This window comes from Cherax quadricarinatus, chromosome 54, assembly GCF_038502225.1.
Source record: "Cherax quadricarinatus isolate ZL_2023a chromosome 54, ASM3850222v1, whole genome shotgun sequence".
Classification (NCBI taxonomy): domain Eukaryota; kingdom Metazoa; phylum Arthropoda; class Malacostraca; order Decapoda; family Parastacidae; genus Cherax; species Cherax quadricarinatus.
Window position 1 is genome coordinate 4,124,433 of NC_091345.1, and position 24,222 is coordinate 4,148,654.

Below are 24,222 nucleotides of genomic sequence, written 5' to 3' on the forward strand. Positions count from 1 at the left end.
AACAGTGTAAGACATAAAACAGTGTAAGACATAAAACAGTAAGTAAAACAGTGTAAGACATAAAACAGTGTAAGACATAAAACAGTGTAAGACATAAAACAGTGTAAGACATAAAACAGTGTAAGACATAAAACAGAGTAAGACATAAAACAGTGTAAGACATAAAACAGTGTAAGACATAAAACAGTGTAAGACATAAAACAGTGTAAGACATAAAACAGTGTAAGACATAAAACAGTGTAAGACATAAAACAGTGTAAGACATAAAACAGAGTAAGACATAAAACAGAGTAAGGCATAAAACAGAGTAAGGCATAAAACAGTGTAAGACATAAAACAGAGTAAGGCATAAAACAGTGTAAGACATAAAACAGTGTAAGACATAAAACAGTGTAAGACATAAAACAGTGTAAGACATAAAACAGAGTAAGACATAAAACAGAGTAAGACATAAAACAGTGTAAGACATAAAACAGTGTAAGACATAAAACAGTGTAAGACATAAAACAGAGTAAGACATAAAACAGTGTAAGACATAAAACAGAGTAAGACATAAAACAGTGTAAGACATAAAACAGTGTAAGACATAAAACAGTGTAAGACATAAAACAGTGTAAGACAGTGTAAGACATAAAACAGTGTAAGACATAAAACAGTGTAAGACATAAAACAGAGTAAGACATAAAACAGTGTAAGACATAAAACAGTGTAAGACATAAAACAGTGTAAGACATAAAACAGTGTAAGACATAAAACAGTGTAAGACATAAAACAGTGTAAGACATAAAACAGTGTAAGACATAAAACAGTGTAAGACATAAAACAGTGTAAGACATAAAACAGTGTAAGACATAAAACAGTGTAAGACATAAAACAGTGTAAGTGTAAGACATAAAACAGTGTAAGACATAAAACAGTGTAAGACATAAAACAGTGTAAGTGTAAGACATAAAACAGTGTAAGACATAAAACAGTGTAAGACATAAAACAGTGTAAGACATAAAACAGTGTAAGACATAAAACAGTGTAAGACATAAAACAGTGTAAGACATAAAACAGTGTAAGACATAAAACAGTGTAAGACATAAAACAGTGTAAGACATAAAACAGTGTAAGACATAAAACAGGGTAAGACATAAAACAGAGTAAGACATAAAACAGTGTAAGACATAAAACAGTGTAAGACATAAAACAGTGTAAGACATAAAACAGTGTAAGACATAAAACAGTGTAAGACATAAAACAGAGTAAGACATAAAACAGTGTAAGACATAAAACAGAGTAAGACATAAAACAGTGTAAGACATAAAACAGTGTAAGACATAAAAGAGTGTAAGACATAAAACAGTGTAAGACATAAAACAGTGTAAGTTATAAAACAGTGTAAGTTATAAAACAGTGTAAGACATAAAACAGTGTAAGTTATAAAACAGTGTAAGACATAAAACAGTGTAAGACATAAAACAGTGTAAGACATAAAACAGTGTAAGACATAAAACAGTGTAAGTTATAAAACAGTGTAAGCTATAAAACAGTGTAAGACATAAAACAGTGTAAGACATAAAACAGTGTAAGACATAAAACAGTGTAAGACATAAAACAGTGTAAGTTATAAAACAGTGTAAGTTATAAAACAGTGTAAGTTATAAAACAGTGTAAGACATAAAACAGTGTAAGACATAAAACAGTGTAAGACATAAAACAGTGTAAGACATAAAACAGTGTAAGTTATAAAACAGTGTAAGTTATAAAACAGTGTAAGACATAAAACAGTGTAAGTTATAAAACAGTGTAAGACATAAAACAGTGTAAGTTATAAAACAGTGTAAGACATAAAACAGTGTAAGTTATAAAACAGTGTAAGTTATAAAACAGTGTAAGACATAAAACAGTGTAAGTTATAAAACAGTGTAAGACATAAAACAGTGTAAGTTATAAAACAGTGTAAGACATAAAACAGTGTAAGTTATAAAACAGTGTAAGACATAAAACAGTGTAAGACATAAAACAGTGTAAGACATAAAACAGTGTAAGACATAAAACAGTTTAAGACATAAAACAGTGTAAGACATAAAACAGTGTAAGACATAAAACAGAGTAAGACATAAAACAGTGAAAGACATAAAACAGTGTAAGACATAAAACAGAGTAAGACATAAAACAGTGTAAGACATAAAACAGTGTAAGACATAAAACAGTGTAAGACATAAAACAGAGTAAGACATAAAACAGTGTAAGACATAAAACAGTGTAAGACATAAAACATAGTAAGACATAAAACAGTGTAAGACATAAAACAGTGTAAGACATAAAACAGTGTAAGACATAAAACAGTGTGAGACATAAAACAGTGTAAGACATAAAACAGTCTAAGATATTAAACAGAGTAAGACATAAAACAGTGTAAGACATAAAACAGTGTAAGACATAAAACAGTGTAAGACATAAAACAGTGTAAGACATAAAACAGAGTAAGACATAAAACTGTGTAAGACATAAAACAGTGTAAGACATAAAACAGTGTAAGGCATAAAACAGTGTAAGACATAAAACAGTGTAAGACATAAAACAGTGTAAGACATAAAACAGAGTAAGACATAAAACAGTGTAAGACATAAAACAGAGTAAGACATAAAACAGTGTAAGACATAAAACAGTGTAAGACATAAAACAGTGTAAGACATAAAACAGTGTAAGACATAAAACAGTGTAAGACATAAAACAGTGTAAGACATAAAACAGTGTAAGACATAAAACAGTGTAAGACATAAAACAGTGTAAGACATAAAACAGAGTAAGACATAAAACAGAGTAAGACATAAAACAGTGTAAGACATAAAACAGTGTAAGACATAAAACAGTGTAAGACATAAAACAGTGTAAGACATAAAACAGTGTAAGACATAAAACAGTGTAAGACATAAAACAGTGTAAGACATAAAACAGAGTAAGACATAAAACAGTGTAAGACATAAAACAGTGTAAGACATAAAACAGAGTAAGACATAAAACAGTGTAAGACATAAAACAGAGTAAGACATAAAACAGTGTAAGACATAAAACAGTGTAAGACATAAAACAGTGTAAGACATAAAACAGTGTAAGACATAAAACAGTGTAAGACATAAAACAGTGTAAGACATAAAACAGTGTAAGACATAAAACAGTGTAAGACATAAAACAGAGTAAGACATAAAACAGTGTAAGACATAAAACAGTGTAAGACATAAAACAGAGTAAGACATGAAACAGTGTAAGACATAAAACAGTGTAAGACATAAAACAGTTTAAGACATAAAACAGTGTAAGACATAAAACAGAGTAAGACATAAAACAGTGTAAGACATAAAACAGTGTAAGACATAAAACAGTGTAAGACATAAAACAGAGTAAGACATGAAACAGTGTAAGACATAAAACAGTGTAAGACATAAAACAGTTTAAGACATAAAACAGTGTAAGACATAAAACAGAGTAAGACATAAAACAGTTTAAGACATAAAACAGTGTAAGACATAAAACAGAGTAAGACATAAAACAGTGTAAGACATAAAACAGTGTAAGACATAAAACAGTGTAAGACATAAAACAGTGTAAGACATAAAACAGTGTAAGACATAAAACAGCGTAAGACATAAAACAGAGTAAGACATAAAACAGTGTAAGACATAAAACAGAGTAAGACATAAAACAGTGTAAGACATAAAACAGTGTAAGACATAAAACAGTGTAAGACATAAAACAGTGTAAGACATAAAACAGTGTAAGACATAAAACAGTGTAAGACATAAAACAGTGTAAGACATAAAACAGTGTAAGACATAAAACAGTGTAAGACATAAAACAGAGTAAGACATAAAACAGAGTAAGACATAAAACAGTGTAAGACATAAAACAGTGTAAGACATAAAACAGTGTAAGACATAAAACAGAGTAAGACATAAAACAGTGTAAGACATAAAACAGTGTAAGACATAAAACAGTGTAAGACATAAAACAGTGTAAGACATAAAACAGTGTAAGACATAAAACAGTGTAAGACATAAAACAGTGTAAGACATAAAACAGTGTAAGACATAAAACAGAGTAAGACATAAAACAGTGTAAGACATAAAACAGAGTAAGACATAAAACAGTGTAAGACATAAACATCCGGGAAATCAACAAGTTGAGGGAAAAGCATATTGAGCTAATCATTGCAATTATCATCACTTGAATATTTCTAAAATATGAATAATAATTCTTCTTCCAGTAGTGCAAGAACTGTGGTTCCTAACAGGAAGGTTGATCCAAGGGGACAGTACTTAATTTTCATGAAGATGGGGGGACGAACCCAGAGCAAAAATAGTGAATGGCCTTAATATATCATTGTAAGTCATTATTTGTTTCTCGTATAGGATATTCTAGTTAAAAAATAATAAAATTTAGAATAAAAACTATGTTTTTTTACATATGAAGGAAGGAGGGTGAGGGTCGTGGAGATGAGAAATAGCTTCATTAAGGGGCGATACCACCCAAAAATAATTTCAGTACCTTTGTGCTTGGAAAAAATAACCGTTTAAATAACAAAAGTGTATCAATAAACTACAGCGATCGTTCAAGTCTTGTCTGTAACATTTTTTAATCTGAAGGACAGAAACAAAGTCTTACAATTAGTAGGATGTGTTTCACAATAAGAAAACTCTGTTTAAAAGAAATGTAATGAAAACGGAGGTATAGATTGACGTAAATTTTCTTGTGTAAGCTTTATATAAAATGCCGACTTAAAGCCGTATATAAATATTATGTAGATGTAAAGCACCGAGATTTAAGTCACCGAGTTTTGTTAGGGTAGTTTATATAGATAAAACTAAAGGGGAGATAAAGCAATATTTCCACGGTTTGCATTACCGAGGGTGTTTTCCCAGGATTAAAAGACTGCATTAAGATGTTTATTTTGGTGCAGAATGCAAATATAGTTGTAGGAAAATACACAAGAAGAGATCATCTAATTAGAGAAGAGAGTTAGTGGAGACAGTAGAGTAAATTGCATGCTTGAGCCTTCGGTAACTCTATTCAAGTATAACTGCAAAGCCGGATCCGTGCTACTGAAGAGACCGGAAGGCCGAAGAGAAGCGAGAGGCAGGAAACAGCTGAAGATTTATCTTTAGTCTCACCTGGGCAACTGGAGAGCCACTGGTAGTGACCATTATACTGGGTTAAGGAGGTCCAGGTGAGGTTGGTGGGATAGGGCCACACTTGTCTTAACAACGGGTAGTGGTCACGGGAGGCCAGGAAACCTCCCTCACTCCGGCAATGACTGTGAGCTGCTTCCCAACCCTGGTGAAGTACACTCATTTAATAGTATATATTTGTATTAACAGGAATGTAATGTAATATGACTAAAATCTTGCATCCGAGATGACAATGGAAGTCCTGGAAAAAAATACAAGTGATTTAAGCAGCAGTGGCGTCAGTCAGACAATTGGAAACAAACAATTGGAAACAAACTTATTTCAAACTGTCTGGTTTAAGAGGAAGAGACTAATGCAAGAGAATAAAAATTACTAAAACAGGAAGATGGCTGTGATGAATATGTGGGGCAGCGGGCCTCCAGCAACAACAGCCTGGTTGACCAGGCTAGCACCAGACGAGCCTGGCCCATGGCCGGGCTCCGGGAGTAGAAAGACTCTCGAGACTCATCGGTAATTATATAGCACTTGTAAATCTGAGGAGATACAGAAGATACTATGAAGAAGACAACATTACAAGTAATGTGAGGGAAAAGTTTAGTATAGGAGTAGGGAAATTATGAATGTACGATGATGGATGTTTGTTAGCAGTCTGCTAGTTAAGGCAGGTGGAGTGTCTACCTCTCGCTACCCCAACCCCCTTCCTCTTTTCACCCGATGGGAGGTGATGTGTGAATCTCCAACCAATGGAGAATCACTTGACTGGCTGCTTCCATCAAACCTGTAAGTATGCGTTCCACTCCCGTACTGTTTATTCTATTATGTACCAGATTTTACAGAAACATTCAGGTAAAGAGAAATAATAATAAAGTGAAAGCTAAACAACAATCATAACAGAGGTTATACAAAGTTCGAATGCAGTGCATTAGGAATATAAAAATAAGGAATCTCAGGAGCAAAAAACAGAAGAAATACGATCATCCGCGTTCCAGTTGATGAATAATTATAATTAAACAAAGAATGAAGTAAGTGTTTTTAATATATGCTGATACTTTCGCCCTGGAATGTGCAACACGTCAATAAGTAAAAACAAATTGGCCATATCCCACCGAGGAAGGGTGACCTAAAAAAAAAAACGAAAGTTTTTAGTCGCCTCTTACGACACGCATGGCTTACGGAGGAAGAATTCTGTTCCACTTCCCCATGGAGATAAGAGGAAATAAACAAGAACAAGATCTAGTAAGAAAAGAGAGGAAACCCTAGAGCGGTGTGTATGTGTATAGTTGTACATGTATGTCTAGTGTCACCTAAGTGTGAGTGGAAGTTGCAAGACGTACCTGAAATCTTGCATGTTTATGAGACAGAAAAAAGACAATAGCAATCCCACCATCTTGTAAAACAATTACAAGCTTCCGTCGAACACTCACTTGGCAGGACGGTAGTACCTAACTGCTACTCACCCACCTCAGACACCAATACTCACCCACCAGAATCACCACTACTCACCCACCAGAATCACCACTACTCACCCACCACAGACGCCACAACTCGCACACTCGATTCCACACAATCCACTGCACTCTAAATATTCTCTACACCCTCTCCACGCCTCCTCCTCCACCTCTACACGCCTCTTCCACCCCTCCACGTCTCCTCCACGCCCTCTATTCTCCCTGCACGCCCACCACAACAGCTGTCTCACAGCGTGTAAACAGCGGAAACTCTTTCCTCGTGTGAATGTCATAAGTAAATAAACAAAAGACAAGATGATAAAGAATGTAACTGCTGAGTTACGCCTCCCCTTCCCCTCAACTCCCCCCTCCCCTCAGTGTTACTCTCTCACCCCTCCCCGATCCTCTCCCCTCAGTGTTACTCTCTCGCCCCTTCCCCTCTCCTCAGCGTTACTCTCTCATCCCTTCTCCTACACGTCCCCCACCCCATCCCCTCCCCATCGCCTCCCCCTCCCCATCCCCTCCCCATTCAGTGTTATTCTCTCCCCCCTCCCCCCCCCTCCCTTCAGTGTTACTCTCTCACCCCTTCCCTCCCCATCCCCCCTCAGTGTTACTCTCTCACCCCTTCCCCTCCCCGTCCCCCTCCCCGTCCCTCTCCCCCTCCCATCAGTGTTACTCTCTCACCCCTTTCCCTCCCTCACCCCCTCCCCTCAGTGTTACTCTCCCGCCAGTTCCCCTTCCCCACCCCCTCCCATCAGTGTTACTCTCTCACCCCTTCCCCACCCCCTCCCCTCAGTGTTACTCCCTCACCCCTTCCTCACCCCCTCTCCTCAGTGTTACTCTCCCACCCCTTCCCTTCCCCTACCCCCTCCCATCAGTGTTGCTCTCTCACCCATTCCCCTCCCCCTCCTTTCAGTGTTACTCCCTCACCCCTTCCCCACCCCCCCTCCCCTCAGTGTTACTCTCTCACTCCTTCCTCACCACTCCCCTATGTGTTACTCATCCTTTCCCCTTCCCCTCCCATCAGTGTTGCTCTCTCACCCCTTCCTCACCCTCTCCCCTTAGTGTTACTCTCTCAGCCCTTCCCCACCCCCACTCCCTCCCCATCCCCTTCCCTTATCAGTGTTACTCTCTCACCCCTTCCCCACCCCTCCCCTCAGTGTTACTCTTTGATCCCTTCCCCATCCCCTCAGTCCCCTCAGTGTTACTCTCTCACCCCTTCCCCACCCCCTCCCCTCAGTGTTACGCTCTCACCCCTTCCCCTCCCCCCCTCCCCCACCCCCTCCCCTCAGTGTTACTCACTCCCTTCCCCTCAGTGTTACTCCCCCTCCCCCCCTCAGTGTTTTACTCACTCCCTTCCCATCCCCCACACCCTCCCCATGGTGTTACTCTTTCATCCCTTCCCCACCCCCTCCCCTCAGTGTTACTCTCTCATCCCTTCCCCTCCCCCACCCCCTCCCCTCAGTGTTACTCTTTCATCCCTCCCCCACCCCTCCCCTCAGTGTTACTCTTTCATCCCTTCCCCCCCCCACCCCCTTCCCCAGTGTTACTCTCTCATCCCCTCCACCCCCTCCCCTCAGTGTTACTCTCATCATCCCCTCAGTGTTACTCTCCCCTTCCCCTCCCCCACCCCCTCCCCTAAGTGTTACTCTTTCGTCCCTCTCCCACCCCCTCCCCTCAGTGTTACACTCTCATCCCTTCCCCTCCCCCACCCCCCCTTCCCTCAGTGTTACTCTCTCATCCCTTCTCCCTTCACCCCTCATCCCCTCAGTGTTACTCTCTCACTCCCCTTCCCCACCCCCTCCCCTAAGTGTTACTCTCTCATCCCTTCCCCACCCCCTCCCCTCAGTGTTACTGTCTCATCCCTTCCCTCATCCCCCCCTCCCCCACCCCCTCCCCTCAGTGTTACTCTTTCATCCCTTCCCCACCCCCTCCCATCAGTGTTACTCTCTCACCCCTTCCCCTCCCCCTTCCCTCAGTGTTACTCTCTCACTTCTTCCCCACCCCCTCCCCTCAGTGTTACTCTGTTACTCCTCTTACCCCTCCCTCCCCTCAATGTTACTTCTACTCCTCTCCCCTTCCCATCCTCCCTTCATCAACATTACTGTCTCCGTTATTTATCAGTATTACCGCCACCGTCACACATTCTCCTCTCTTCTCTGCACTTCCTTTAGATTATGAATCTGACACAGTCTTCTTCTTAGATGTTTGCCGGTACTTCCGGCCCGGGTCTTCTCCAGCTGGTGACCCGGCGGTGGCCCCCTGGGGCGGGGGTGTCGTTCGTCTTCTTCATTCTTCTATCTTCTCTCTTGGGCCCTCCGGTTGGAGGGTAACTTCTTCTTCTATCTTGCATGGGCTCCCCAAGTGGGGAGTATCTGACACAGTCTTCTCCTTATGTCTTCTCCTTATCTCTACTTACCATCTCAGTAACTCTTGATCTCGTAAATTAACCTCAGTACATTAACAAAGGTCTTAACTACTGTTGTGCCCAGTCTGCACCTCAGTAAGTTTGTCTCTGCTGCTGTATTTTCTAACCATTACACTTTGAACGTTTCTCCCAACATTCCTTGGGCTTATCTGATTGTTTAGTTTCTTCGGGGTTCCTTGTTCTTGTCCCTACCATACCAGACAGTCAGTCCTTGTCTGCCCAGTCATTACCCTCAGCTCCCTGACCAGTCTGGTGGCAAACATCTTAAAACTGCAATTTCTTGTTTATCTTGCCTATGTTTGGGCTCCACGCTAATAATGCATCTTCAAGAGTTAGCTTGGATCACTGCTTGTTATGAAGGTTATGTGGTGACTTCAGAAGATAACTTCAGCAGTTACTTAATAGAACATTCAGGAAGCGATGTTAGATCAGCTTACTTGTCTTGTAGAACTGTGTTCTAAACGTTCTCGCTGGTTGTGTTATTTCACCTAACATTGATATGCAAAAGAAATATATTTTAGTTGTCCTGGAGTACACTGTAGTTATCATATGGAACTTCACAGTTGTCTTGGATTATACTGTAGCTGTCTAATTAATCATTACATTGTAACTGTTGTGTCGTACAACGAAACACTGTAATGGGTACACTGTAGTTGATCTGGGATTCACTGTAGATGCTCTCGGGTGTAATGTAGCTGTCCTAGAGTGTCCTAGACACAATATCTATGCTGAAGTATACTGTAGCTGTCCTTTGGTACACTGTGACTGTCCGGGGTAGACAAGGTAGCTTTACTGAGGTACACTCTCTCTACCCAGCTGTACAATGTAGCTGTCCAGGGTACTCTGAACCAATCCTGCAGAATTCTGTAGCTGTCTTGGAGTACACTACCGCTGTTCTGGGGTATTCTGTAGCTATATCACCCTACACTGAAGGTGCATCACCCTACACTGAAGGTGTATCACCCTACACTGAAGGTGTATCACCGTAGACTGAAGGTGTATCACCCTACACTGAAGGTGTATCACCCTACACTGAAGGTATATCACCCTACACTGAAGGTGTATCACCCTACACTGAAGGTGCATCACCCTACACTGAAGGTGTATCACCCTACACTGAAGGTGTATCACCCTATACTGAAGGTGTATCACCCTACACTGGAGGTGTATCACCCTACACTGGAGGTGTATCACTCTACACTGAAGGTGTATCACCCTACACTGAAGGTGTATCACCCTACACTGAAGGTGTATCACCCTATACTGAAGGTGTATCACCCTACACTGGATTTGTATCACCCTACACTGAAGATGTATCACCCTACACTGAAGGTGTATCACCCTACACTGGAGGTGTATCACCCTACATTGAAGGTGTATCACCCTACACTGAAGGTGTATCACCCTACATTGAAGGTGTATCACCCTACACTGAAGGTGCATCACCCTACACTGAAGGTGTATCACCCTACACTGAAGGTGTATCACCCTACACTGGAGGTGTATCACCCTACACTGAAGGTGTATCACCCTACACTGAAGGTGTATCACCCTACACTGAAGGTGTATCACCCTACACTGGAGGTGTATCACCCTACATTGAAGGTGTATCACCCTACACTGAAGGTGTATCACCCTACACTGAAGGTGTATCACCCTACACTGAAGGTGCATCACCCTACACTGAAGGTGTATCACCCTACACTGAAGGTGTATCACCCTACACTGAAGGTGCATCACCCTACACTGAAGGTGTATCACCCTACACTGAAGGTGCATCACCCTACACTGAAGGTGTATCACCCTACACTGAAGGTGCATCACCCTACACTGAAAGTGTATCACCCTACACTGAAGGTGTATCACCCTACACTGAAGGTGTATCACCCTACATTGAAGGTGTATCACCCTACACTGAAGGTGCATCACCCTACACTGAAAGTGTATCACCCTACACTGAAGGTGCATCACCCTACACTGAAGGTGTATCACCCTACACTGAAGGTGTATCACCCTATACTGAAGGTGTATCACCCGACACTGAAGGTGCATCACCCTACACTGAAGGTGTATCACCCTACACTGAAGGTGTATCACCCTATACTGAAGGTGTATCACCCGACACTGAAGGTGTATCACCCTACACTGAAGGTGTATCACCCTATACTGAAGGTGTCGAAGATCGACTCTTGGGGTATTTTCCTGTCTATTTTACCTGATAAGATGTTTTCGGGATACTAGGGCTCTCTGGTTTCTATCTTCCAGTCTTCAGCTCACCTGACTTGTGTCTTCTGTTTACATTACTCAATCTTCTGTGGACCAGAGTGCTAAAAACCGTTAAACACTCTGTCTAATTCTCGTCTAACGTTTTGAAATTTGATATGGATCCATGTCTAAATTTGTGTTGGTGCTTCGTGATAAAGCCTTTGTTCTCCAGATAATCCACCAATAACTCTCTTACTATCTTCATTCTTTTAATAATAATAATAATAATAATAATAATAATAATAATAATAATAATAATAATAATAATGCATGTTAGGGATACTTGACTGTTGTTTGGTAAAAGGACACAGATGCAACTAATGTGACAACATTAGTTGTGACAACATTAATGTGGCAACATTTCGCTCTCCAGGAACTCCCGAAGAGCGAAATGTTGCCAAAATAAAATGTCCCATTAGTTGCATTTGTGTTTTTTTTACATAATATTTTGTCGGTAACTGTACTATTATTGTCATACTGGAGTGTTTGGCGCTGAACAGGCACCTCAAGTCAGAACATGACCAGCCGGGCTGTGGTTCGTACGTCGGTTTGCGTGTGGCTAGCAGTAATAGCCTGGTTGATCAGATCCTGATCCACCACTGTAGCACCATAAGTCCTGTAATACCATAGCTAATAGTCCAAGTGCATCAATGATAGTCCTGGTACATCACTAATAGTCCAAGCGTATCAGCGATAGTCCTAGTACATCACTGATAGTCCCAATATATCATTAATAGTCCAAGCGAATCAATTATAATCCCAGTACATCAATGATGGTCTCAGTACATCATTAATAGTACAAGTGTATCAATGATAGTCCCAGTACATCACTGATAGACCCAGTACATCATTAGTAGTCAAATTGTATTAATGACAGTGGCCTGGTGGCTAACGCTCTCGTTTCACACTGCGAGGGCCTGGGTTCGATTCCCAGCCAGAGTAGAAACATTGGACGTGTTTCTTTCCACCTGTTGTCTATGTTCCCCATCAGTAAAATGGGTACCTGGGTGTTAGTGGACAGGTGTGGGTCGCATTCTGGGACACTGGCCCAATTTGCCCGACATGCTCTACATAACAAGGGACTTTCTATATAGTAGTATGTTATTGTTGTCAGCTAGGACTGTATACCTTGTACATGTACTTGTAGTAAATAAAGATATTATATTATCATTATTAATAGTTCTAGTGTATCAATGATAGTCTCAGAACATCGCTGATACTCCCAGTGTATGACTGATAGTCTCAGTACACCTCTCATAATGATTTATTGGGCTATCAGTCATGTACTATCAGTACATGAATATATCAGGGAACATAGCATGAAACATAGCATGCAATATAGCAGTGAACATAGCCGTGAACATAGCATGGAACATAGCATGGAACATAGCAGTGAACATAGCCGTGAACATAGCATGGAACATAGCAGTGAACATAGCCGTGAACATAGCATGGAACATAGCATGGAACATAGCAGTGAACATAGCCCGTGAACATAGCATGGAACATAGCAGTGAACATAGCCGTGAACATAGCATGGAACATAGCAGTGAACATAGCCCGTGAACATAGCATGGAACATAGCAGTGAACATAGCCGTGAACATAGCATGGAACATAGCATGGAACATAGCAGTGAACATAGCCGTGAACATAGCATGGAACATAGCAGGTACATAGCATGGAACATAGCAAGAAACACGGGCTATACTGTAGTGTAGAGAATTCACGAATTTATTGGCTTTGGTATGAGAAATGTTGACTGTGTTTGTGCACTATTTATGGTATTAGAGTTGTTATAATAGTTCAGTGCATCAGAAGGTATAGTGGTACAGCTGGTATGGTGTTACATGGCTATAGTGATAATGTGATTATGGTGTTACCACTATAATCACATGATGTACTGAGACTATCAGTCATGTACTGGGACTATCAGCGATGTTCTGGGAGTATCAGTGATACACTTGGACTATTAATGATGTACTGGGACTATCATTAACACTCTTTGACTACTAATGATGTACTGAGTCTATCATTGATGTACTGGGACTATCATTAATATGCTTGGACTATTAATGATGTACTGGGACTATCAGTGATGTACTAGGACTATCGCTGATACACTAGGATTATCAGTGATGTACCAGTACTATCACTGATACACTTGGACTATTAATGACGTATTAGGGCTATTATTAATGCATTTGGACTATTAATAGTGTACTTAGAACATCAATGATGCTCTGAAATTATCAGCGATATACTGTGACTATCAGTGGTGTACCAAGGCCATCAGTTGTTTAATGATACATCAGTCATGTACTAAAACCATCATTGATGTACTGAGCCCACCATTGATGCACCGAGTGTGATGTACTGTGTACAACAATTATGCACCTTGACCATCAACAGCGTGCATAAATAAGTGAGGTACTGAGACCACCAGTTAAGTAGTGAACCAATCACCACTATACATCTCACTCAAGGTTATGCCCATCACCACTAGACATCTCACTCAAGGTTATGCCCATCACCACTATACATCTCACTCAAGGTTATGCCCATCACCACTAGACATCTCACTCAAGGTTATGCCCATCACCACTATACATCTCACTCAAGGTTATGCCCATCACCACTATACATCTCACTCAAGGTTATGCCCATCACCACTATACATCTCACTCAAGGTTATGCCCATCACCACTAGACATCTCACTCAAGGTTATGCCCATCACCACTATACATCTCACTCAAGGTTATGCCCATCACCACTATACATCTCACTCAAGGTTATGCCCATCACCACTATACATCTCACTCAAGGTTATGCCCATCACCACTAGACATCTCACTCAAGGTTATGCCCATCACCACTAGACATCTCACTCAAGGTTATGCCCATCACCACTATACATCTCACTCAAGGTTATTCCCATCACCACTGTACATCTCACTCAAGGTTATGCTCATTACATCTCACTCAAGGTTATGCCCATCACCACTATACATCTCACTCAAGGTTATTCCCATCACCACTGTACATCTCACTCAAGGTTATGCCCATCACCACTATACATCTCACTCAAGGTTATTCCCATCACCACTGTACATCTCACTCAAGGTTATGCCCATCACCACTATACATCTCACTCAAGGTTATTCCCATCACCACTGTACATCTCACTCAAGGTTATTCCCATCACCACTGTACATCTCACTCAAGGTTATGCCCATCACCACTGTACATCTCACTCAAGGTTATGCCCATCACCACTATAAGCTCAGTCAAGGTTATGCCCATCACCACTATACATCTCACTCAAGGTTATGCCCATCACCACTATATATCTCACTCAAGGTTATGCCCATCACCACTATACATCTCACTAAAGGTTATGCCCATCGCCACTATACATCTCACTCAAGGTTATGCCCATCACCACTATACATCTCACTCAAGGTTATGCCCATCACCACTATACATCTCACTCAAGGTTATGCCCATCACCACTATACATCTCACTCAAGGTTATGCCCATCACCACTATACATCTCATTCAAGGTTATGCCCATCACCACTATACATCTCATTCATTCAAGGTTATGCCCATCACCACTATACATCTCACTCAAGGTTATGCCCATCACCACTATACATCTTACTCAAGGTTATGCCCATCACTACTGTACATCTCACTCAAGGTTATGCCCATCACCACTATAAGCTCACTCAAGGTTATGCCCATCACCACTATACATCTCACTCAAGGTTATGCCCATCACCACTATATATCTCACTCAAGGTTATGCCCATCACCACTATACATCTCACTAAAGGTTATGCCCATCGCCACTATACATCTCACTCAAGGTTATGCCCATCACCACTATACATCTCACTCAAGGTTATGCCCATCACTGTACATCTCACTCAAGGTTATGCCCATCACCACTATACATCTCACTCAAGGTTATGCCCATCACCACTATACATCTCATTCATTCAAGGTTATGCCCATCACCACTATACATCTCACTCAAGGTTATGCCCATCACCACTATACATCTCATTCATTCAAGGTTATGCCCATCACCACTATACATCTCACTCAAGGTTATGCTCATCACTGCTATACTCAAGGCTACGCTCAACACCCACTCATGCCTCTGCCCAACTACTGTTAGATATCTCTACCAACAAGCGTAACATTATACAGTAAAATACGCTCATGATACGCGCACATGTGTACAGTCATCTCTCAGGCACGCACACCACATGTCGAAGTCCCCGTGCATGTTCCCGAGAGACATTTGATAGTGTATCCAGTAAGTGCAATTATTCGACACACACACTAGGCTCCTAGCAGACCCTTCACCAGAAGGATCGACTTTAAAAACTACTGTCATTGCCATGTCCAGGAACTTTTTGGAGACGATTGAGTTTCATGCATTAATCCATAGGTCGGCGAACTTTTAGGGGTATTACCCTAATACAAATTTGTGTACAGCGAAATCACCCACTAGACTTGAAGGTCCACAGAATCCGGAAAACCACAAGGAGCATTTAAATTCAAAATAGTTTGTATTCTCCATACAAATGGATTCAATAGTCATACAAGCTGAAAAAGTATATATTATACGCGATAAAGGCAACTTTAAAAATAAACCATAAAATTAACATAATAATAAAATGAAAAATAAACTGCATGAAATAAAGAAATAGTAACAGACAAATTTAATAAAAGTCATTAGAGAACTAAAGGATTTCATTGAAAACATTTTCACTTCAGGTTTTGGATACATCGAAATTAAGGCTTTTTAATGTCATAGTAATTTGGATACTGTCCTCGGCGTTTCAACCGATTACTGAACTTAAGTTAATGAGAGTGGAAAATCCTTGTTCACAACGATATCTAGTTGCATAAAGCAGCAGTGTTTAATCGCTTCCTTATGTGCAATTTTGAAAGCCGAAATTTGCAGGTCTTGACATCCAAAAAATGGACAGATCGGCGTTGTTCTGAAATTCAGTGTTTCATTGTTGGAGCGAAGTTGAAGAAGTAGGTACCTCCGTCAGTCCTTTAGACTCTTCTGGCACATCACCAATTTCATAGTTGAAGGGATTCACAACTCACAGTATGTGAATCAAGATCTGGAAAGTAATCCGAGAACCGCTTTCTGAGTTCAGTAACTGGATTCTTGATGTAACCAAAAGAGAGATATAACTTTTATAATTTGCCTCGTTTAATAAATTTTTGTGCCGTTTTATTTATATATTTACTGAGCCTTCAGTGAGATTTTCATATGGGATGATTTACCCCGGTTTCCCGGCCTAGGCATTAATGGTTACTGTTACCTCGTGATGCATTATTGTCTCACCTACTGTCCTGGTTTTGAAGATGTGTGTTCAGCTGCTCTCTTGTATTTTATGTAGAAGGGTTTGCAAACAAATAATATCTACAAATTATCAAGTAGAAACTATATACTGGTGCTTATTTTACATGCACACTCACGTTTAGATTTTTCCTGCTAAAGCATTGACCATTCGAAATCATGATGTAATTCCTATTATATCTTTGAATATCATGCATCCCTAACCCACCCACACAACCACATGCCCCTATATATGAATAAACAGAAAGATGGGTGGGAAGACCGAACCGTGGTTCCATATTGACAGGTCCTCCACTCTACCGCTTCTACTATGGGTGCTTCTAATAGGGAAGATTCGGATACACTACTTCTGTACATGCTTCATTTGGGTTATAGTTAGTGCCTCTGACGGAAACATGTACAGAAGTACCAGTTAAGAATACTCCCTATTAGAAGCTGAAGAGGTAGAGCGCTGGACCTGTCAATCTCGGGTCCACGGTTCGAGCCTCCGGTCTATTTTCTGTTTATTCATATATATATATATATATATTATTATCACACTGGCCGATTCCCACCAAGGCAGGGTGGCCCGAAAAAGAAAAACTTTCACCATCATTCACTCCATCACTGTCTTGCCAGAAGGGTGCTTTACACTACAGTTTTTAAACTGCAACATTAACACCCCTCCTTCAGAGTGCAGGCACTGTACTTCCCATCTCCAGGACTCAAGTCCGGCCTGCCGGTTTCCCTGAATCCCTTCATAAATGTTACTTTGCTCACACTCCAACAGCACGTCAAGTATTAAAAACCATTTGTCTCCATTCACTCCTATCAAACACGCTCACGCATGCCTGCTGGAAGTCCAAGCCCCTCGCACACAAAACCTCCTTTACCCCCTCCCTCCAACCCTTCCTAGGCCGACCCCTACCCCGCCTTCCTTCCACTACAGACTGATACACTCTTGAAGTCATTCTGTTTCGCTCCATTCTCTCTACATGTCCGAACCACCTCAACAACCCTTCCTCAGCCCTCTGGACAACAGTTTTGGTAATCCCGCACCTCCTCCTAACTTCCAAACTACGAATTCTCTGCATTATATTCACACCACACATTGCCCTCAGACATGACATCTCCACTGCCTCCAGCCTTCTCCTCGCTGCAACATTCATCACCCACGCTTCACACCCATATAAGAGCGTTGGTAAAACTATACTCTCATACATTCCCCTCTTTGCCTCCAAGGACAAAGTTCTTTGTCTCCACAGACTCCTAAGTGCACCACTCACTCTTTTTCCCTCATCAATTCTATGATTCACCTCATCTTTCATAGACCCATCCGCTGACACGTCCACTCCCAAATATCTGAATACGTTCACCTCCTCCATACTCTCTCCCTCCAATCTGATATTCAATCTTTCATCACCTAATCTTTTTGTTATCCTCATAACCTTACTCTTTCCTGTATTCACCTTTAATTTTCTTCTTTTGCACACCCTACCAAATTCATCCACCAATCTCTGCAGCTTCTCTTCAGAATCTCCCAAGAGCACAGTGTCATCAGCAAAGAGCAGCTGTGACAACTCCCACTTTGTGTGTGATTCTTTATCTTTTAACTCCACGCCTCTTGCCAAGACCCTCGCATTTACTTCTCTTACAACCCCATCTATAAATATATTAAACAACCACGGTGACATCACACATCCTTGTCTAAGGCCTACTTTTACTGGGAAAAAATTTCCCTCTTTCCTACATACTCTAACTTGAGCCTCACTATCCTCGTAAAAACTCTTCACTGCTTTCAGTAACCTACCTCCTACACCATACACTTGCAACATCTGCCACATTGCCCCCCTATCCACCCTGTCATATGCCTTTTCCAAATCCATAAATGCCACAAAGACCTCTTTAGCCTTATCTAAATACTGTTCACTTATATGTTTCACTGTAAACACCTGGTCCACACACCCCCTACCTTTCCTAAAGCCTCCTTGTTCATCTGCTATCCTATTCTCCGTCTTACTCTTAATTCTTTCAATTATAACTCTACCATACACTTTACCAGGTACACTCAACAGACTTATCCCCCTATAATTTTTGCACTCTCTTTTATCCCCTTTGCCTTTATACAAAGGAACTATGCATGCTCTCTGCCAATCCCTAGGTACCTTACCCTCTTCCATACATTTATTAAATAATTGCACCAACCACTCCAAAACTATATCCCCACCTGCTTTTAACATTTCTATCTTTATCCCATCAATCCCGGCTGCCTTACCCCCTTTCATTTTACCTACTGCCTCACGAACTTCCCCCACACTCACAACTGGCTCTTCCTCACTCCTACAAGATGTTATTCCTCCTTGCCCTATACACGAAATCACAGCTTCCCTATCTTCATCAACATTTAACAATTCCTCAAAATATTCCCTCCATCTTCCCAATACCTCTAACTCTCCATTTAATAACTCTCCTCTCCTATTTTTAACTGACAAATCCATTTGTTCTCTAGGCTTTCTTAACTTGTTAATCTCACTCCAAAACTTTTTCTTATTTTCAACAAAAATTTGTTGATAACATCTCACCCACTCTCTCATTTGCTCTCTTTTTACATTGCTTCACCACTCTCTTAACCTCTCTCTTTTTCTCCATATACTCTTCCCTCCTTGCATCACTTCTACTTTGTAAAAACTTCTCATATGCTAACTTTTTCTCCCTTACTACTCTCTTCACATCATCATTCCACCAATCGCTCCTCTTCCCTCCTGCACCCACTTTCCTGTAACCACAAACTTCTGCTATATATATATATATATATATATATATATATATATATATATATATATATATATATATATATATACATATATATATATATATATATACATATACATATATATATATATATACATATATATATACATATATATATATACATATATATATATATATATACATTTTTTTTTTTTTTTTTTTTCAACAAGTCGGCCGTCTCCCACCGAGGCAGGGTGACCCAAAAAAGAAAGAAAATCCCCAAAAAGAAAATACTTTCATCATCATTCAACACTTTCACCACACTCACACATTATCACTGTTTTTGCAGAGGTGCTCAGAATACAACAGTTTAGAAGCATATACGTATAAAGATACACAACATATCCCTCCAAACTGCCAATATCCCAAACCCCTCCTTTAAAGTGCAGGCATTGTACTTCCCATTTCCAGGACTCAAGTCAGACTATTTGAAAATAACCGGTTTCCCTGAATCCCTTCACTAAATATTACCCTGCTCACACTCCAACAGATCGTCAGGTCCCAAGTATCATTCGTCTCCATTCACTCCTATCTAACACGCTCATGCACGCTTGCTGGAAGTCCAAGCCCCTTGCCCACAAAACCTCCTTTGCCCCCTCTTTCCAACCCTTTCGAGGACGACCCCTACCCCACCTTCCTTTCCCTATAGATTTATATGCTTTCCATGTCATTCTACTTTGATCCATTCTCTCTAAATGACCAAACCACCTCAACAACCCCTCTTCTGCCCTCTGACTAATGCTATATATATATATATATATATATATATATATATATATATATATATATATATATATATATATATATATATATATATATATATATATGTGTGTGTGTGTGTGTGTGTGTGTACGTAAATATATACACGGTGTCGTATGCTATAGGGAAAGGTTTATATAACGAAAATTTGCAGAACGAACTATTTTCCCTATAAAATAGAAAATATTGGTTCAGAGGAAAGTGACATCATTCAAGGATGTGTTTGTGTGCTAAAACAAACTATCCTAACTTGTAACGGATTATCATCCTGATGTTGGTGCTGTACAGACGGGCTTTACTAATTATAATAACATTGTCATGGCCCATTTTTGGAAGGTCCAGAAATTCAAGTTGAATCATTCAACCCTGGATTCCTTCTCTAAAAAAAGTAAAAAAAAAAAAAAAATCCTACAAGCTGCCTGTAGGACAGTCATCACAGGACTAACAAGGATGACTTCACTCCTTCTCTGCCTTTCCTCAGAAATTCTCTCCTCTGCCTTCTGCCTGCTTGCTCAACACTAACGTTTTTGATTATAATAATAATAATAATAATAATAATAATCAACACTAAGGTAGGATAAAGTGCAGTATATTTTTTTATTTTTATACTAATTTATTATTTTTTATTAGAGGTATTTATAATATTCTTTAATTCGCACTTTTTTCCAATTTTATATTATGTTAAGTGGAGGGTTAGTGTGAGTGTTAAGTGGAGGGTTAGTGTGAGTGTTAAGTGGAGGGTTAGTGTGAGTGTTAAGTGGAGGGTTAGTGTGTCATGTTGGAGGGTTAGTGTGAGTGTCATGTTGGAGGGTTAGTGTGTCATGTTGGAGGGTTAGTGTGAGTGTCATGTTGGAGGGTTAGTGTGTCATGTTGGAGGGTTAGTGTGAGTGTCATGTTGGAGGGTTAGTGTGTCATGTTGGAGGGTGTGTGTCATGTTGGAGGGTTAGTGTGTCATGTTGGAGGGTTAGTGTGTCATGTTGGAGGGTTAGTGTGTCATGTGGAGGGTTAGTGTGTCATGCGGAGAGTTAGTGTGAGTGTCAAGCGGAGTGTATGAGTGTCAGGTGAAGTGTGAGTGTCAAGTAAAGGGTGAGTTCAGTTAAAAGTTGAGTGTGAGTGTCAAATGGAGGGTAAGTGAAGCATGGCTCAAGGTTCGTGCAAGAGGAGAGTATCCGTTTCAGTGAGTCAGTGAGTCATCACTGGATGAGTTACTTCAGGATGGCAGGTCAGAGAGTCATCACTGGATGAGTTACTTCAGGATGGCAGGTCAGAGTCATCACTGGATGAGTTACTTCAGGATGGCAGGTCAGAGAGTCATCACTGGATGAGTTACTTCAGGATGGCAGGTCAGAGTCATCACTGGATGAGTTACTTCAGGATGGCAGGTCAGAGAGTCATCACTGGATGAGTTACTTCAGGATGGCAGGTCAGAGAGTCATCACTGGATGAGTTACTTCAGGATGGCAGGTCAGAGAGTCATCACTGGATGAGTTACTTCAGGATGGCAGGTCAGAGAGTCATCACTGGATGAGTTACTTCAGGATGGCAGGTCAGAGAGTCATCACTGGATGAGTTACTTCAGGATGGCAGGTCAGAGAGTCATCACTGGATGAGTTACTTCAGGATGGCAGGTCAGAGAGTCATCACTGGATGAGTTACTTCAGGATGGCAGGTCAGAGTCATCACTGGATGAGTTACTTCAGGATGGCAGGTCAGAGAGTCATCACTGGATGAGTTACTTCAGGATGGCAGGTCAGAGAGTCATCACTGGATGAGTTACTTCAGGATGGCAGGTCAGAGAGTCATCACTGGATGAGTTACTTCAGGATGGCAGGTCAGAGAGTCATCACTGGATGAGTTACTTCAGGATGGCAGGTCAGAGAGTCATCACTGGATGAGTTACTTCAGGATGGCAGGTCAGAGAGTCATCACTGGATGAGTTACAGGATGGCAGGTCAGAGAGTCATCACTGGATGAGTTACTTCAGGATGGCAGGTCAGAGAGTCATCACTGGATGAGTTACTTCAGGATGGCAGGTCAGAGAGTCATCACTGGATGAGTTACTTCAGGATGGCAGGTCAGAGAGTCATCACTGGATGAGTTACTTCAGGATGGCAGGTCAGAGAGTCATCACTGGATGAGACTAAATAAGTCACTCGTGGCGAAAAGTTTCCTCTAATATCTTAAACGGTATATAAATGTTTTTTCCACAAGTTATCGGTATCAGCATACCATTTGTCACCACAGTAACGTGTCCAGGTCGATGAGTAAGACTCATGTGCAGCGATAACCACCCAGACCGTGGAGGTAACTTCTCCAAGCTGAGGGAATCACCACCTCAAATACTATTTCTCTATTTCTCCGAGGTTAAGGGACTGATTACATCATCTTCTCTACTACTCCTCCTGTCTCTGTATTTAACTGAATAAGCCTACTGTGTAGGTGAAACATTTACAACACTGAAGATACCCAACTATTACACATGTGTCTTACTCATCAATTTGCCGGTATTTTATACCACTTTCAACATCTGCAGATCATTCACCATAGTTGGGGTAACTTATAAATTATCAAATTACAAGTGAAAATTGATACAGACCAAACTGAAAAGTCGTCCTGTTATCATTTCTTACTGTGGTTGCTTAATCACTGAGCGGGTCATTATATGACCAAGACCCGCGTAAGGAGAAATTTTCAACAAAGAAGAAATACAGCACCACCATCATTAGAAAATGGACTTACCATATTTCCAGGCCCAGGTACAACACACTCCCCGAGAGGTTGATCACTGCAGTAGGATAGCGTCTGTGTACTGAGAAGGGCTCGCGGCGCCAGGCTTGTGGCTTCACTCCATACCCACTGTTCTTTACCAGTCACACACACCACACTATCCCATAACCCTACCAGCAACACAAGCGTCCAGCCATAGGCTGGAGAAAGGGCTGCAGCTGTGGGAATCATGCTAAATTGTTCACGTGAAGCTTTACTGCTGATACCTCAAGGATTTTTCTATATGCATAACGTTTTCTTTCACAAACACACGATTTTCAATTAGTTTTCCAGCTACGTACTAATAGACTCAGGAAGTTTGCATGTGTTTAATGACCAAGAAAATTTGCAGTCTGGGAAAGCTTTTAGCCAACCGTATAGTGACATATCTAAGTTAAAATTGATACTGAGATTATTTTTGTGTCCTGTTCAAGATACTTTTTATTACAATTTACTTCACTGTCTTAAATGAGAATACAGTATTCCACCATCTTATTCCCGAAGCAGAAAAACTAGTTTCTTCCTTGCTTTTTTTAAATATGATGCACTGAAATCCTCGGTCACACACTGGATGGTGGGAGTCAAGGGTTGGCTGGTGGCGGGGATAAGTGCCCTGGCACAACAGCGTGGTAGTGAAGTGCCCAGAGCGGTGCAGTACCAGAGTGCGTGCCCACTTCAGTGCGAGTCAGACGGAGGACTGACGTGCCACACACTCTTCTTAGAACATATCCCTTCCCCCTCATCCTCCCCCGCTTGTCATCCTGTCCTTAGTCTCTAAACATCATACAATACCATCATCCCCCAAGATGCTTTGACCTCTTACAAATCTCATACCCCCTCCACCCCTCCATCACCATCTCGAGTCCTCCCACGCTTTTCCCTTTTACTACCATGGGAAATGAATTAAGAATGGATATGTAACAGGTGTATCATCTTCATTAGAGAGTCTGACGTGGTGGTGGTTGGTAACACGAGTGGGTTGCACCACTGAGGTACTTCTGAGCGACCATCATGCCTTCCTGTACCCTCTGCTACCATGGAGTCATGATACACTATCCTAAATTAAAGGTATCCATACAACAGTCAGCCATTCTAGTAGGTAGCCTTGCTGAACACCACAAATGATGTAGTTGAAGTTCTAACAATAAAGATCGAGAACCCAAACCTAGTCATTGTGGTTGTATATAAGCCAACAGATG

General features: G+C 40.9%; 1 protein-coding gene across 2 annotated transcripts in view; it reads right to left on the reverse strand.

Annotated features, from left to right (window-relative positions):
• LOC128699219 (uncharacterized) overlaps nt 1–23,712 on the reverse strand; it is a 47,337-nt gene extending 23,625 nt beyond the window's left edge. For both annotated transcript variants that reach the window (XM_070096539.1, XM_070096538.1), the window contains exons 1-2: nt 22,997–23,712; nt 5,157–5,319 (exon numbers count right to left, since the gene is read on the reverse strand). In XM_070096539.1, the coding sequence (XP_069952640.1) occupies nt 5,157–5,319; nt 22,997–23,215 (382 nt within the window). In that variant the 5' untranslated portion in view covers nt 23,216–23,712. The remainder of the gene's footprint in view (nt 1–5,156; nt 5,320–22,996) is intronic.
• Between the last annotated feature and the right edge of the window lie 510 nt (nt 23,713–24,222).